Source organism: Melanotaenia boesemani, chromosome 1 (assembly GCF_017639745.1).
Source record: "Melanotaenia boesemani isolate fMelBoe1 chromosome 1, fMelBoe1.pri, whole genome shotgun sequence".
In the NCBI taxonomy this organism is placed as follows: Eukaryota; Metazoa; Chordata; class Actinopteri; order Atheriniformes; family Melanotaeniidae; genus Melanotaenia; species Melanotaenia boesemani.
In genome coordinates, this window is record NC_055682.1 from 7,427,986 (window position 1) to 7,444,854 (window position 16,869).

Here is a 16,869-nt window from a genome sequence, read left to right on the forward strand (position 1 = left end):
AGACACTGAGTGTGGTCCATCAAAAAGCTCTTCCTAATCAACCCCGGAGACCCTGGCCTTTTAGCCACCAGCCCTCAACACGTCTCGTTGTGTTTACACACACTGATTAGTTTGGTAAGTGTACAGAATGTCCCAAGAATGGTGATCTCTGAATCAATGTGCTCTTCAGTCCCATCCTTTATCTTTCCATCCCTCTGTCACAAAAGCCAGAGATCCTCTTGGAAAGGGTGGGAGAAATTAGAGGATCAGAGTCGGCCTACTCCCGAGCAAACAGACTGAGCTAATGGACCAGCCGCTTTCTCCTCCCCTTAAATTATAAGCAGAGCAAGGGAATGTAGCCAGTCCAGCCACGATGTTAATGTTAAAGCTCACTAATCCCTTACACACACAGTGGCCTCAGACTTGCCTTGATACACACATGGCCACTTGGTAATCACCCCACCACCCAGGCAGTGGAAAAGGATGGGAGAGTGCATCAGCAATGGAAAGAAACTGAAAATGGCCACATGGGCATGGTGGGGTTCCCAAAAAGCTAACACATAGCATGTAGGATTTGAGAAAAAAATATAACTAAATTTAAAAAATAAGCATAAAGGGAAGAAGAACCTGCTTACAGTCCAGTTCTCCAAATCTGGTTTAATTTTCATAGTTTTACTCATTTTTAATTATCAGTTTAAATATAAAACGAATTGGTATTTTACAGCTGACTTCCTTCATCACAACTGTTCGACTCATAAGAATTTTGACTCTCACAGGAGCACACAGATTCTCCTCCTCTGCATCAACACATCCCTGTGTAAGCTCTGGGTTTAGGTAAGCAACAGCTGGCTAAAGCAGAATATGTTAATGCCAGTTCTTAGGAGGAGCACTTTGGGCTTATGAGGGATTAGTGCATGTTGGTCAGCCATGACTCCCTGCTGAGCTAGCACGCTAATACAGGTGTTAGTAAACTGGCATTAGACTCCAGCTAATTAGCTTCTATTCACAGAGTGATTGTCCAGCCAGCTCTGCCATTTGTAGTGGTGTTTGCTCATCGGCAGGGAGGTCTCTGTGCTGTGGTGGGTCCACCATGATCCGACATGATCTCCCCTCTTCCTTCTTCACTCTCTCTCTAGACCTCAAGACAACAGGGACCAACCAACAGAGATGAGCTCAGATGGCTTTAACGGAGCCAGAAACTAATGGTAGAAGAGCCAGCCGCTTCATTCTTAGTAAATTACTGTCCATGATAATAGTGCAAGAATACATATTTTTCTCTACTTTGTCCTTCTGATCATTCTACACAAGCATTTCATACAACAGTACAGTCAAAACTATTTTTTGGCCCTCAGACTACTTGTAATCAATTCATTATCAATCGCACAATAAAGTGGTTGCTGCTAAAAGAATCATTCTGGTTTGGTTTTCATCTTTACCACCATACCTCTGGACAGATACAAAGGGATCAGGCTGTGCTGAGGCTTCTCATACATGAACATAGGTCTACAGTCCACTGCAGATGTGTGGACAACAAGTCATTCTACTGCTCCTTGTCTTTTCTGATTGGCCTGATGTTGTTCATACCTCCCACACAAATAGACATCAGTTCGGGTTAACCCTTAAATCGGTAGTGTTTGGGCTGCACATGGTTGGCCTGGAGGGATGTCTAGTTTACAGTTCTGAATTTTTATTGAAAAAATTAAATTTAAAATACACAGAAATCATTATTTCCAATCTGTTTCTATTTATTCTAAGTTTGATTTATTTATCTTTGTTTTACCAGGTAAGTCAGTTGAGAACAAGCTTTCTGTAAGTGAAATTGATCTTAAGATTGGTTTGGTGGTTTGTCTTGCTAGGTCTGACCTCAATTTTACTCTACAGATTTTAGGAATGATCACCACAAAAGAATATAGATAAAATCCAAAACACATCTAATAGGCTATCTAATAAACATAAGTACCCTTTGACACACTTTTATATTCTATCAAACACCTGAAACTAAAACAACTCTGTCTGATGGGTCAGCAGCCACAATACTGACCATTAACCTTGTTGTTAGCCTTGTGGGCCATCGTGATCAAGTTTCAAACTGCATAAGAAAATATGTCAGTAGCAAAAAAAGGCGGGAAGGAGAGTTAAATGTTGCAGTGTGGGGATGCATCATGATAAGACAAAACAAAGTAAAAGCATCCGACAGTTATGCAAGTCTGTGCGACCTTTAGATGATGTCTTGAGTCCTACAACAGATACGACTGATTTTTCTACAACAGAGCCCTGAACTCAATATATCAAAGAACGTCTCAGATTATAATTTCTCACTTAAGAAAAAAAAAACATCAAATGATGAAAATTTACTTAAAACAATTTACTGTTGAATAAACTGAAAATATTTGATTTATTGAATCTTAAATGTTTTTTGTGATAGCTATAAAGAAGACATGGAATTATTTCTGAATGCTTTGTTAGGAAATCTTTAAAAAAAAAAGCAAAAAAAAAAAAAAAAAAAAGAAAAGAAAAACTAACACTATTCTAATGTACTTTAAATTACATAAAAACTGCCGATAATTAAAATATTAATTTTGAAAATTATTTTTTAGCGTAGACAAAAGAAAAAACTCAAATAGTTGAAATAACTATTGATAATAAAAAATAAATAACCATTTCTTTTGTCATTTATGAAAATATGGTGCGCGTTTTAACCAGACTACCTGATTTTGTCCAAGGTGTCTGCCAAGGTGAAAAGACTGTCTTCCACATCTTTCATGTCATTGCAGACCCCACAAGACAAAATTTTTTTATAAAAAAAAAAAAAAAAAAAAAATTAAATAAATGACCAAAAAACAAAAAGGACAAGTGGATTCACTTATGAATATTGTGGCTTAATTAAGTTGACTAATGTTTTAAAGGATATGATCTGTAAATAATAAATAAATCTCACAAGAAAAAAAAAACTGAGTTAAACCTAAATGCACCAGCAACAAAACAAATACTATCCTTGTACAAAAGATAAAAAGTGGACTCATTTGATTTCCATATAACAGTAAAACTGGTGGGTCTATGTTTCATGAGTTTTGTGTGACTGCCGTTTATTCCCACAATTGGCTCACGTTTTGCCTATATGTGACATGAAAAATGATTAACTGATTATGAATACAGGAGATGGACAGGAATTGAAAGCTGGGTATTACACGCCCTTTGCTATTGCTGGATGTGGGAAAGAGACTAAAGGTTAGCCGGCTGACATTCCCAAAGCCATTCTGCTAGGAATGGCGGCGGTTCAAAGGAGTCATTAAGCTTCAACCATCCTGCCACAAAGGGGAGATTTAAGACAGCAAATAGATCTGATGGTGAAAACTCAAAGCCAAACAGAAATATCCACTAAGAGGCTTTTGCGTATTATGCCATTATTATCCCATAGTAGGCCTAACATATTTAACTGTTTCAAGTTTAATTTTCTCCTGGGAAAGTCCCATTAAAACTGATCAGCTGATAACTCATTGTATATGAAATTTCATTAGGCCATGGAGATCCAAAACTCCTCAGTGAAATTGTGCTTGACAAGAAATCAAATTAATAATCGTTTTTGACATGCATTTAATACAGAAAACATTCTAGCAAACTGTAACACTGGAAACTTGTGTTTCCCGTAATTACCTGACTGAATTTAACAAAGCACTGGGCTCAGAGGCCAATACACATCCATTCAACTGGCTCCTAGCTCAGCAGTACCACTACGGCTACAGAAAACTTTCTTTTGGTAGACCTAGTTTGAACAAAATAAAGAGTGTAATATAATATACGGTTTAATTCTCTAAAGCTTAAGTAACTCATGATGTACAACCCATCTACTATCTATATCTAAAATGTCATTGGTCAATTTTGTTGCAGACCACAGAATTTCTTTTTCAGGTTTCTTTGTTTCAGTTTCAATAGTAGCATGTGTGTTAACTCATAAAAAACTTTATACTGCTTATCAAAGTATACTTAATATTAGTCCAGATGAAAATTAATCAAATACTGCTATCATCTATTATCTATTATTATCAATTATCTATATGATTCATTATTCATTATTATTATTATTATTCATTCATTCATTACCCTGAGGACTCTCCAAAGGGATTAATTAATAAAGTATTTTTTATTCTATTCTACATCCTGTAAATAAACATATCTGATGTGGAAATCTCCAGTATGAAGTGTAGTACATTGAAAGTTTGTGAACAATTAAACATATTATGCAGCTTGTTGCTATGCATGGTTAAAAAAACAACAACAAAAAAAAAAAAAACATTGGGGGATTTTAAGTGTAGTTACATTCTAAAACACGACATATGGCGTTCACTTCATCGGGCATTAAGGTTCCTTTAGACTTTGCACATTCTAACAAATTGAACTGATTCAAAACAGATTTTTAAACTTACCTTATGATGACAATCGCCTCTAACATCTCGCTTCAGCAAACATGCAGATGAAGTGTGCTTCCTATAAATACAGACAGAAATGTTAAATTATTTCTCTGCACTAAATACTGAATCCCGTATTAATCTCTTAGCTTATATTTCACTATTAACAGAAACTTTTCTTGAAAGAAATCCTGCTCACACATTACAGACTTATCACATTCAATTATTACTGCTTCTTCATGGTATTTATGGTTAGTGTTTTCTTGAAAGAAAAAAAATTAACTAAATGGACACATCTTTAAGACTGTCAGGTTGTCCAAGTGTGCAAGTGCAGTCTTATCTCTACCCGCTGGGAGCTCTGAGATCCCCCAGACTCCTTTTAGGGCCATCTATTGAAAAATGCTGATAATCTGTTTGCTCTTTTAATGACATCATTGTTCCTCAGAGGAGAAAAAAGCAGGTCTTATTGCTGCTTAACTGCAGCTCTTTAAGCAGGAATCCTGCTCTGGTACTGTTGATGCTCTGAATCTCCTCAAACATATTGTGAAGGTCTGAGCCTGCAACAAAGCCAGAAGGTTCTGAACCTCTGCCCTACTGTACTTTTATTTTATTTTACTGCTGAAAATCTGCAATTCGCATGACTTTTTAAGCCTTTTGAATTTGATATTTATGTTAAATTTTTCAGGTTTCAAGATATTTTTAACAAAACCTTTTCAGTTCATTCAACTTAACACCACTATGTTATGTGCTTTTTTTCTTTTTTGGTGCATATTCTGGAAGACTGTTTTTTAACCTTGGATATTCAAATCGGGTCCTTGAGATCCACTGCCCTGCAGGTTTTAAAGGTGTCTTTGCTCCAACACACTTAATCCAAATGAAATGGATCTCCAACAGCTTGTTAAGTTCTGCACAAGCCTGTTCATGAGCCATTAATGTAAGTTTGGTGTGTTGAAGCAGGGAAACATCTAAACCTGCAGGAAAGCAGCCGTCAAGGCCAAATGAACTTATCTCTGAATACTTGTGTATTACACTTGTCACCCGAAGATTCCACTAGGATGCACATTGAAGCAGTCAGACCTGATAGAGTTGCCAAATTTGTAGGTGTAAAAAACATACTGACAATAGAAGTTAGCATTTGGTTAAATTAGTCTCAGTAGATTGGTGGTTGCCGAGACGACTCAGGCATCCGATGACTGGTGGACAAAACATCCCATCGGCACCATCCCCACTCCAATTCTCCATTCCATGCATGGATGCAACTGTCTTACTTGTTTCCACTTTTGCATTTCTCCATGTCAGATTCTAAAATAGTTCTGATCTCTGTGAAAATCTCGACTTTGAGACTTCGCAATTTTTTTTACTGCGACCTAATATCCGGTTAAACTGGTCCCTACCTACACCTACTCTGCTAATTGCATATTGCAGCTTAAAAAATGTGTACCAATAATTACTGACCATGTGCACAAATGACACTTCAAGCAAAAGGGGGAATATATATATATATATATATATATATATATATATTATACACACACATACATACATACACATACATATGCATATACACACGTGTGTGTGTGTGTGTGTGAAGCAACCATGATAAATGTGCACAGACGAGCTAACGCATTACACAAGATGTTTCAACTACGTGAGCACCATCTAAAACCTAAAATGAAATACTCACTAAATAAATGAATTGATTTTTAGTAATAAAACTGGTTAGTGGCAAGGTTACTAATCTCAGTGAAGTATTCATGGATCTGTCATCATTTGGACAATAAAACACACTGGAGATTAATTAACACTGAAATGTATGACAATAAATGGATATCTGATGGTAAGAGGTCATACAAAAGCAAAAGGCTTCATCTTGAGTACTGTTCACACCAGCTGCAGCAGTAGGCAGCAACAAATAATGGCAACAGTCTTGATGGAGACCTCTCTTGTAACACACACACACTCTCACACACACAAACTCTGCATTTTGATCAGACAGTGCCTCTCTAATTGAGCTAATCCCCACTTCAGGATCAGTGCCATCCCCTGAGGTCTGACCCTCCACCCCTTGCGGTCTTCTGCTCTCACCGTCTCAGTTCCCAGCTTAAACCTCCGTGGCTCATGTGGACTGTAAAGCTGTTTATTGGGAGACAATGGGCAGCAGATTGTGCTGTCAGGCTCCATTAATTACCATCATTAGCATCACACTCCAGAGTCTGTGGAGCTTGACTGCCGAACCCTAAGTGTACGGGATGCAACGTGTGTTTGCAAGCATGTAGCATTTGATTTTACGTAAAAAACATAATTCCTTAAAAAATAAAAATAAAAAAAAACGCTAACCATATTTTACAGTTATTTCTCTTTGGGTTTGATGAAGTATTTCCCCCTTTTTTTGTCTTATTGTTTTAACATATTCGGTCATATGAGCATTGTATTGCAAGTCAAGGCAAGATTCAGTATATTTTGTACTGTAGACCATGGCTAAAATATAAAAACAGCCTATAACCTAAGACACTATTTCTCAAATGAGGTGTAAATGTACCCCTTGGGGTACTTGGACACTCTAGGGCAGCATTATTCAATTTGGTCCTACGAGGGGCACCATCCAGCAGGTTTTCCATGTATCCCTGCTTCAACACACCTGACTGTGGCCCTCGTAGGACCAAAATGAATAGCTCATGTTAGAGAAAAGCTTGTTATGAAATAAGGACTTAAACATTTAAAAGTTACACATGTGCATTTAAAATTTTAGAAAAGGTCAAACTAAGCTCACCTATAAAAGTTATAATAGACTTTAGGTTCATTCTGACATCAGACAAAATATCAAATATCCCTAACTTTTTGTTAATAGGGGATATCTAAGTTTATAAAACCAACGTAGTGCCTCCTGATGACATCCCCAAGTAGCAGCATGATTAAAGAAATTGAACAAATTAAAAAGAACTGGCCCTAAAATTGATGCTTGGGGAACCTGGCACTTGATTTAATGAATTCAAGAGGATCCATACTTACGAAAAATGGTCAGAGTAAAACCATTTTAAAAACAGTATCTTATCGGCCCACCAGACTTCTCAGTCGGTGTAACTTATCTGCTGTAACAAATATGGCACTAAGATTCAGTAGCACCAGTACTGAATGTTTCTGAGAGTCCAAGTTACAACTGAACTCTAATCTTTAAAAGGGCTTACAATGCAGTATAAATGATAAAAACAAGAATAAATGTCCCTGACAGCTGCCAATCAGTTTTGTATATTACAGACTTCACAGACATACAGCTCTTGTATCTACAAGTGGGCAAGGACAACAATGGTTGATGCTTGTGACATACAATGTCAATCATTGCTACTCTAAACAATGACAAAAGTTCCCTTTTAAAAGGGCAAAGGAGGGATTTTTTGATTGAGAAAAAGTTTTTTCCAACCCTGCACAATATTTGTCCACAGTTCTTTTCATATTGTATTTCCATTGCCTTTCTACTTGCTACTGCCTTCTAATAAGATAAAATATACTATTTCTCCCACAGTGAGGAAATTCATTCAGTATTCATCATGTGTACCACTACAGCAGTACAGATGGGGAAATTCAAATGTCTGTAATAGTTACTAGCTAGAATTACATAAGGTTAGGAAACGTCCTGTTATCACACACTACACAAGTTAATGCTCACAGATTGTGGTTCCCATCAGGCAACACTACCAGATACAAAACAACTGTCCAAAATATTGTCATCTCACTAATTTTTTTAGCCTGAATTGTGAAAAATGAACATGTACTTAACGTGGATAAAAGGGCATGTGGAGACTTGGCCATGTTTAAACATAACCCTGTGAAGCCTGGCATATAAAATACAGAGAAAATATAATTTAATTATAAACTTAACTGGATCTAAGATAAAAGAATAAAGATACGACTTTTTTCCCCCTTTTTGTTGGGTAACAATTTGCACAACAATAGGATGTAGTCATTTTGAAAATGTCTCCTTAATGATGACTTTTAATTGCAGAGCATATTGCAGATCAGATTCAGTGAGGGGCAGAAGATGTATCAAACTGTACACAATATTAATCACCACTCTGATTATGTGGGTGTTGCAGAGGTCTGAGAAATCCAGTCTGAGTAATGCTGCAGGGGGATGAGCAGCAGCGAGATGAGTCACACATCACAGTGCTGAGAAACATTTTGGAATGACTACACATTAGGAATAAAGAATGAACAATCTGTTGAGAAAAAAAGAATCTATGATCCATATGTCTTTTAGTCTCAGCTAATCAATGGTCGAACTGAATTGATCACTGACCAGTATTGGCATTTCCACCTCCAGCAGTGGAGCACTAAAAGGAAATTGAACCACGTTTCTGCCACGCACCCACTGAGGTATAAGCCTTCTTACTCCAGCTTCCTGTCTGATCAATGTGTGAAACAATGACTCAACAGGTGCGACAGACAGGAGCCCAGCAGCAGCTTTCTTCCCTGCCGCTGGGCCCAATTAGCACCTGGGGTTAAGGAACAAAGAGGCGACATTTCATTTCAGCAGAGTGCCAGTTTAAGGCCTCTTCTCTCAAGCTCAGCCTCTTTTCTTCCTGTCTTTTACTGCTGACATCTTTAAAGGATCATCCCTGGCTGCATCATTTTCTATTAGATTGGATCAATGCCTTGTGTTCGAAGTGGCAGGGGTGTTAAAAACATGGGGTGTTGATGAATTCATTGCATGTGACTGGACTTGCTTTCTTTGTATGAAGGTTTTTGCAAATGAAACCCCCTGAAGGTTGAACAAAAAGCAAAAACATTTTCAGGGTTTGGCCTTCAGTCTAGATTCAGGCTGGATTTCTTTTCCAAATGACACATAGGAGATGCCACTCCTGACAACTTTTTAACCCATAAGAAAAGACGTGACTGAATATACGTCTGTCTTTGTTCACAATAAGAATGACTTGTATCGCTGTGTCATGTTCAATATTAGATGCCATTCTTAAACCTATTTTAACTTTTGCACATTAAATACTTTAATAATTCACAGCCTTGGTAGTTGGTTAAGAACCACACAGGCTGAACAGCAAAGAAATGGTTGACAGCTTACTGTAAATCTCAGACGAGTGTTAGAGGCACACGGTTTTCCTGCAATTGCTGCAAGAAAGATGGATTTTCGATTTCAGCATATAACAGGTTGTCAGTCCATGTATGGTACAACCTCAAAAGATGATTTTTGACACCCACTGAAAAAGCCCTGTGATTACTTTTTTCTCTAATATAACCTAAAAAATGTTAAATGTTAATAGATACTATAACTTTTAACTGCCTGTTTAATGTACTTCTTGACTTAAAAATGTATATTCCCCATCCACATTCATGATTTCATCATATTTAGCTTTGTTTGCCTCAGAACCATTCCTCAAAGGTTTACCCTCACATTCAAAATCTCTGCTTATGTCAAAATACAGAGGATGCAACTAAACATATGTGTCTGCAATCAGGATCAGAGTTGCTAACGTCCTACTTTCCAGTTTTAGCACTTATGAACGTTTGCATTCTACATCTGTTAGTTTAGTTTTTCCAGAATAATGTAGCTACTGAAATATATTTTAGTCATTTTCTTTATCTTCTATACTGGCAACAACACCATTTTATAGTTCAATTATGACATACAATAGTTCACTTACAAAAAATGTTGTCAGATTTGTCATTTCTATGATTGTTGCTCAGACAAGAAGGATGTCTTAGTTTAATTTGAAGTCAGATTTTGTACCTGGTCATGGTGCACCCAGTCAAACTCAAACTGCAGTCACCCCACGTAAAAAATCCCAATTTAGTTTCTGTCCTTTGAAATTAAAATATTAAAATGATGTAAGTTCCTACTTTAATGTACCTTGTGGAAGCTCATCAGTGAGTTAGTGGCATGCCTTATGGCTTTCCTACTTGTAGTCAATGGGTCAGCTTGACATGTTGCAGGATGGTGTAGTTTAAATAGTAGCCACAGGGAGTTTAAAAAGTATCATTTCAGATTCAGAATACTTTATTTATCCTGAAGGGAATTATCTTGAAGGAATTTATCATGGTCACAGACCATGATAAATTCTCCCTTACTGGTCGCTTTACTTTGCTGTGTCGGTTGTGGGAACATCCCTCGGACAGAGATACGTAGGAGCCCTTAAAATATCCAGTGCGCATGCGTCATCCATAGAGCGTTATCTTTGTTAGATAATGGGGAATCGCGTTGGATTCAGACATTTCAGTTTACAGCCTAAAATCACACCAAATGTGTAAATTAGACGTGAGGCTATTCAAATGTTAAATTGCAAACGGCGTAATAAAGGAGACGATCGAGTTTCCCTGATTCTACCGCCTGTCATCAAATCAGGAAGACGGGAAGCAACCAGGAAGTATTTCTCATTATGACCGTTGCCCCCAACAACGCCTGTTATGAAACTGCTCGGCACCACCCTAGGAAAAGCGACCAGCTTTCTAACTCTCATTGTTGTTGCAATTGCAGTGGTTTTGTATTATTTCGACGATCCTGTTCCGGTGAAATATACCAGGTAAAGCACCACGACCTTCACTTCCGTTAATGATCGTATTCACCGTATGTTTTGCATGCACCTTGTTGGATTCAATGTAAAAATCTGTGGAAACTATGGTCCTGAACATGGCTCGATATGTTATATTCAATTCTGATGTTTCATAGCTCAGTTTATGCAGTTATTTAGTTAATGCATGGACAAGACTTCATTAAGAAATCCACGTATTTAGGGTTTCTCGCTTATTGGCCACACACTAAACAAGACGGTTCAGTACTTACATGTATAAACAAAATCGTCAAACTGTGAGGTCATAAGTTCTTAATTCTTTTATTCTATGATTAATAGTAGTTTTGTTCTTTTTCTTTCTTCCTCTTTCCTCGATATAACCTGCTAAAAACGCATTCCTGTTTTGTTTTGAAATGACCTGTGGTGTCAACAGATCATCTTTTCTTTGGCTCACAGCATGACTCAGGACATGAAGACCCTTGAGGATAACTTCAGGGGCCAAAACAAGAGCTGCTTTATTCTTGGTGCTTCTGGAGAAACAGGCAAAATGTTGCTTCAAGAGTTACTGGAGCGCAACTTGTTCTCCAAGATAACTCTCATTGGGCGGAGACAGTTGACCTTTGAAGGAAAAACACATGAAAACCTGGTTAGTGTGTAGATGCAGCTTATTTAGTAGGAGACAGTTAAAAGTTGCTGACCCAATTTTTCCTCCCACCTACAGGTACAAGAGGTGGTTGACTTTGAGAAGCTTGATGAATATTCTGCTGCCTTCGAGGGCCATGATGTTGGTTACTGCTGTCTAGGAACTACCAGAGCAAAAGCAGGAGCCGTGAGTTAACTAAATTCAGTTTTCACTGCAGGGCTTTATCCATTTCTATCTAATGGGTTTGTAGGCAGTAGCAATGACTAAGCAATTTCATTAGTGGTAATTGCTGACATAATTTTTAGAAAACAACTGATAAACTAGGCTAGACACTTAAATACAGGTACTGGTTGTCCAGTTTATATTATAGTGCAGTTATATTAATAAAGTTTAATAAAATCTATATAAAAGTTTATATCAAATCAAAATTTAACAAATTCTTGAATGACAAAAAAGAGGTTGGAGGCAATTTAAAGGCAATACCATTTTGTAGTAGAGGCTTAATTATTTTGTTTTACAGATTTCATTACATAACCTTTTCACAAGGAAAGGCTATGTAATGAAAATGTGTTATTTCAGAGATCATAAATGTCCATTTGGCTTTCTTGTTTTAGATAAATGTTGTAAATTGTCAGTTTTGAAGTTACCAAAATCAACTGTGTAATTCTAGGCATTTAACACACACAGGCTAAGGAACACACCCTTTCAATTCTGTTTTTCTGCTTTACCACGTGTTTAATTCAGAATATTTTAATATTGCACATTGGACAGCAGATAAAAGGTGCTTTACCTTTTCTGAAATTTCGTTGAAAATATTTTAAAAACACTGGACCATTTTTCTTTACACAGTGCTGAACCCCTTCCTTCCTTTACTCCTGTGAGACTAATGTCCAATCCCATTTCTCTTTGTTACCCCTTCCCCTTGCCACTTGCCCCTTAAAAACAGAGCTAGAAGAGGTAGGGCTGAAAGTCAACCCCTACGAATTGGGACACCCCTTCAACAATCACATACGTCATCAGTAATCACTAAAGAACATTTTACACTGGAACTGGAAGAAATTAAATAAAACAAAAACAAATAGAATGGACTCTCAGTCTCATTAACAATGAATGAAAGCCAAACACAGCCAAAAACAATAAGTCTGATAAAGTCTGTTCTATAAACAAAATTGGCTTTCAAAAATCGGCAAAACCACCAGTTGTATTATAAAAAAAAAAAAACTAGGAAAAAAAATATTATGCATCATTGCTGTTTGTGAAGCTGAGATATCTCCCCTCATCGCTGCATGTCAGACTGATCTATGAGCAGTGAGTGAACCGCGCTGCTGCGACGCTGCGTCTTTTTAACATATATGCCCAAAGGTAATGCGGCCCACTGAGAATCCTCTTGAACCTCTCCATTAGCTGGCATTGCTCTAGATGTGTATTCCAACGTGAGAAATCGGAGCGCGAGAGCGTGAGAAGCCACTCAAATGCGTGAGAGTTGGCAGCCCTGTAAACAAATGCAGCATACCGGCTTGCACAGGTGGTTCACCACGGTCTGGTGCTGCAACATGCTGATGTTAAATATGACACGAGAGAGATCACTCTGCAAGAGCGTTCAGTCGAGATACTCCATAGTGAAACCTTTTGTCATACAAAGAAAAATGGGATTGGGCCAAAGTCTATAGTAAAGTATGTCAGAAAAAAGTAATACACTTAATGAAAACTGTCGCGGCCGGTGTTCTGTCAGTTTAGCATACGCATCAGAGTAGCATACATTACGTTAATGCGCATGCGGGTTAAGGTTAGGGTTAGGGTTAAGGTTAGGGTTAGGGTTAGATGCAGTTAGTTTGCACTATGCGTATGCTGATCTGACAATGTATGCTAAACTGACAGAACACCGGCAAACTTGTGCAAATTTTTTCCTTACCGTGCAATTATTTATTACTTATCGCGACAGGTATATAGGACATAATGTATAACTTCTGCGTGCAATTAAAATTCATTGTGTTTACGGGCATAATCTCTTTTTCTCTATGGCTTTTTTGTGCGTGTGTGTTGCCCTGCGCCTCAAGAAAGCATGATGTGCGTAGAAACACTTGCTTTCTCATATGGGATGGAATATTTTTCATACCCCTCCGTTTGAAGTGTGCATCTGAAAAATCTTCGTTTGAAGGGGTATATAGCCCTACCCCTTACCCCTACCCCTCTGTCGTAAAAGAAATTGCGACACCCCTACACGTGAACGCGCAAAACGGAGGGGTAGGGCTACGTGGTAGGGCCAAGGGGTGAAATGGGATTCAGCCTTAGCCTCTGATCTTTTTATACCCCCACATGTCAATGACTCAACTATTAGTTGAGAGATGTCCCAACAGGTGACCGGCTCATGTGATGGCTGGACTCAACAGCAAAATTGTATCACTTTAATCATTTTATTTTTAAGTTTAAAAAAAAAGTTTTACACATTTTCATATATTTTTCCCAATTATACACCAGCCGTAGGAAATATTTCTGATGTTGTCTAAATCCAGTAAATCGTTTTTAATCTTAATCCTCTATTACAGGATGGATTCGTCAGAGTTGATCATGACTATGTTCTGAAATCAGCTGAACTTGCCAAAGCAGGAGGCTGTACACACTTCCACCTGGAGTCCTCCAGAGGAGCCGATAAAAACAGCAAATTTCTCTACCTCCAAGTCAAGGTCTTTTATTGCCTTTTTTGTACTGCATGCCAAATACTGAAATAACTTTTTTTATTAACTAAGGATTCTTTGTGTCTCTCAGATATAATATGATCATATATAATTTTCATCCAGGGACAAGTGGAAGCAGACATTGAGGCACTGGGTTTTGATAGATTCTCTATTTATAGGCCAGGGTAAGTCCTCTCAACCACTATATTAAGTAAGATAAAGTCATCAAATTGAAAGTGTTATTGTGTTAACAGATCAGTGGAAATGTTTGCACATACACAATCCACAAAAAGTTTGGGATATTTGGCTTTTTGTATTATGTCAGAATGTACATAAAATGCACTATAAACCTTTATTGGTGAACCTAAACTTTTGAATGCGCATGTACAACTGTTCAATGTTTAAGCACTTATTCCCAAACATGCTGTTCACTTACAGTGTGATTCACCATAAAAAAAATCCAAAAGAAAAAAAACACTCAGCGTTCTGGTTCAGTGACAGCTTGTATTTAAACTGTCCTCTTCATCATATTGTTCACATTTTAACATCAGCAGACTAACACCTAACACAACAAGTTACTGAGACTTTGACATTTTATGCTGTGGTATACCCACCATGGTCGGTAGCTTTTCTTTCAATAAACTGTACTAAATGAAGGAATTACCACTGCATGATATTTTAAAGGATAGTCTGATGCTCATAATCCCTTGCTGAAAAAGAAATGGTGCAGACTTTGTGCTTTAAAATGCAAATGACTATGATTACAGAAGTTTTTTTCTTCTTTGACTTTACACACTTGTGGCACCCTGACAATGCTATGCATCACAGCTGCAAGAAATTAAGTGTTCGAAGTATTGAAGCCCTACAGATATATTAACAATAAGTGAGAAAGTGAAGAAATATGGCCAAACCAACTGAAAAGCTGGTGATGATCTGATCAAACCAATACATTCTCCAAACTGTACCTTTCTTTTTTTGTCCAACAGGGTTTTGTTGGTGGACAGGCAGGAAAATCGACCTAGTGAGTGGCTGGCCCGGAAGTTCTTCGGTGCCGTTTCTGCCGTGTGCTCAACATCCATGTCTATTCCGATCCAAATGGTGGCAAAAGCAATGGTGTCCAACACTCTGCTTCAGCCTGAGCAGAAGACGGAGATCCTGGAGAACAAAGCTATCACCAGTCTGGGGAAAGGTGCAGGGAAATGAATGAGCAGGTGACGCCATGAGGTGAATGCATTTTACTCTCTTAGACTGATACTTTTAGACTTTTAGACTAGACTGAACCTTGTTCATTTAATGTTTCCTGACACTGGACTTTTGTGTGTCACAGTTTATAAATACTAAGTCAGTTTAGGTAGCTTTCATAAATATGTCTTAACATTACTGGTTGTTAAACAGAAGACAAAAGTTAAAAGAATAATGGTCTATCTTAAGTTTCTGACTTGTAATATTCATTTTTTGTTTTTTTTTCCAGGTTATAAATGTGGACATACAAAGATGACAACAAGCTGCAGTACTCATCAAAGTATTTTCACTATACTTGAAAGGGATATCTTTAAATGTTTTACAACTGCTCTAAGGATTTAAATGTAAACATACTGACTTCTTCATGCAGGAAAAAAAACAAGATTTAAGTAGCATTTTGGTTTAATTTCTTTTGTCCATAAATGTCACATTTTCTTCAGGGAAGAATTTCACCATCTGTGCAATCGCATTTGTAAAGCACTGCCTTAAAGTTCATGTTTATTTCTGTTATGCTGTAAATGTACTTTTTCCTGTTTAAATCAGGTAAAATGTTAATTTATCCATTTGCCAAAATTTATTATTGGAAAGATAATGAGTAATTTGAGCTCATGATCTCTCCTTTCATGTCTTGGGTAATGTGTTTTTCTTGGAACAAAACTTAATATTTAAGCCGCATTTATGGTAATTGACAGAGAAAGATGATTGGTGAAGAGAGAAAATCACACACTGACACAAAATTGTCACCTCTTTTCATCCCGTATTCTCATATTCTAATAGTTTCAACGCTATATGTAACGCACTTTGAATGGCTTTTGTGTTTTATATACGATTAATAAAAATAAATTCAACCCCTCTTTGAGCCAACAGCACCCTCTTGTGGATAAATGTGGTTAACGCACTTTGTTCAGCATGTCAAAAAGTCTCAGTTAAAATTTGGGCCAATATGTTAACATTTAACCTGTTGACAGTATTGGATTTTTTTTTTTATTATAAAAAGTTTTATATTGTTTAGAATAACTGAAAAAGCTGGGAAAGCACTATTTTGAAATTGTCTACTTCTGAATTCCAGTTAGTTAGTAAAACATTTGGATTTTAAAGACAAATGGATAAATGCCAAAATTTACAGCTCGATTACATACACTTTATCATAAATGTGAATGATCTCTGCTTTGTCACTTTTATCTTTGTGAGCATTACAAGTTCATACTTATTTTAGGTTTATTAAACATACCTCTCTTAAAGATGCACATTTTCATAAACAAGCTGTAACCAAACTGTTATTTATCAAAACAAGAAAACAAGTCAGATACATTCCCCTTGAACTCATACAAAGATTTCACAAAGAATATATCTACAAAGAAAAAAAACTTTACCTCTGAAATGTTTAAGGAGACCTTCAGTGTTCT

General features: G+C 37.1%; 2 protein-coding genes across 4 annotated transcripts in view; one reads left to right on the top strand and one right to left on the bottom strand.

The window, feature by feature from the left end:
* The window catches only part of dbx1a (developing brain homeobox 1a), a 42,132-nt gene extending 26,864 nt beyond the window's left edge, over nucleotides 1-15,268 (bottom strand). Inside the window, exons 1-3 of one of the 2 annotated variants that reach the window (XM_041992057.1) lie at nucleotides 15,187-15,247; nucleotides 12,337-12,341; nucleotides 4,404-4,464 (exon numbers count right to left, since the gene is read on the bottom strand). In XM_041992057.1, coding sequence (XP_041847991.1) covers nucleotides 4,404-4,429 — 26 coding nt within the window. In that variant the 5' untranslated portion in view covers nucleotides 4,430-4,464; nucleotides 12,337-12,341; nucleotides 15,187-15,247. Of the gene's footprint in view, nucleotides 1-4,403; nucleotides 4,465-12,336; nucleotides 12,342-15,186 lie in introns of both variants that reach the window. The other variant, XM_041992050.1, reaches the window with a different exon arrangement.
* htatip2 (HIV-1 Tat interactive protein 2) lies at nucleotides 10,558-16,315 on the top strand. Of its 2 annotated transcripts, none has more exons than XM_041992071.1 (7): nucleotides 10,558-10,915; nucleotides 11,337-11,549; nucleotides 11,625-11,732; nucleotides 14,093-14,230; nucleotides 14,345-14,406; nucleotides 15,208-15,445; nucleotides 15,693-16,315. In XM_041992071.1, the coding sequence occupies exons 1-6, from the start codon at nucleotides 10,772-10,774 to the stop codon at nucleotides 15,422-15,424; spliced, it is 882 nt and encodes a 293-aa protein (XP_041848005.1). In that variant the 5' UTR covers nucleotides 10,558-10,771; the 3' UTR covers nucleotides 15,425-15,445; nucleotides 15,693-16,315. The 2 variants fall into 2 exon arrangements, with proteins under 2 accessions (XP_041848005.1, XP_041848014.1); XM_041992080.1 differs by having other exon boundaries at nucleotides 10,561-10,915; nucleotides 11,360-11,549.
* The last annotated feature ends 554 nt before the right edge of the window (nucleotides 16,316-16,869 follow it).

Coding starts and splice junctions, on each gene's coding strand:
- htatip2 (XM_041992071.1), top strand. CDS start 10,772: ATGACCGTTGCCCCCAACAACGCCTGTTATGAAACTGCTCGGCACCAC. Junction 14,231..14,344: donor TTCTCTACCTCCAAGTCAAG/GTCTTTTATTGC, acceptor ATTTTCATCCAG/GGACAAGTGGAAGCAGACAT. Junction 14,407..15,207: donor TTCTCTATTTATAGGCCAGG/GTAAGTCCTCTC, acceptor TTTGTCCAACAG/GGTTTTGTTGGTGGACAGGC.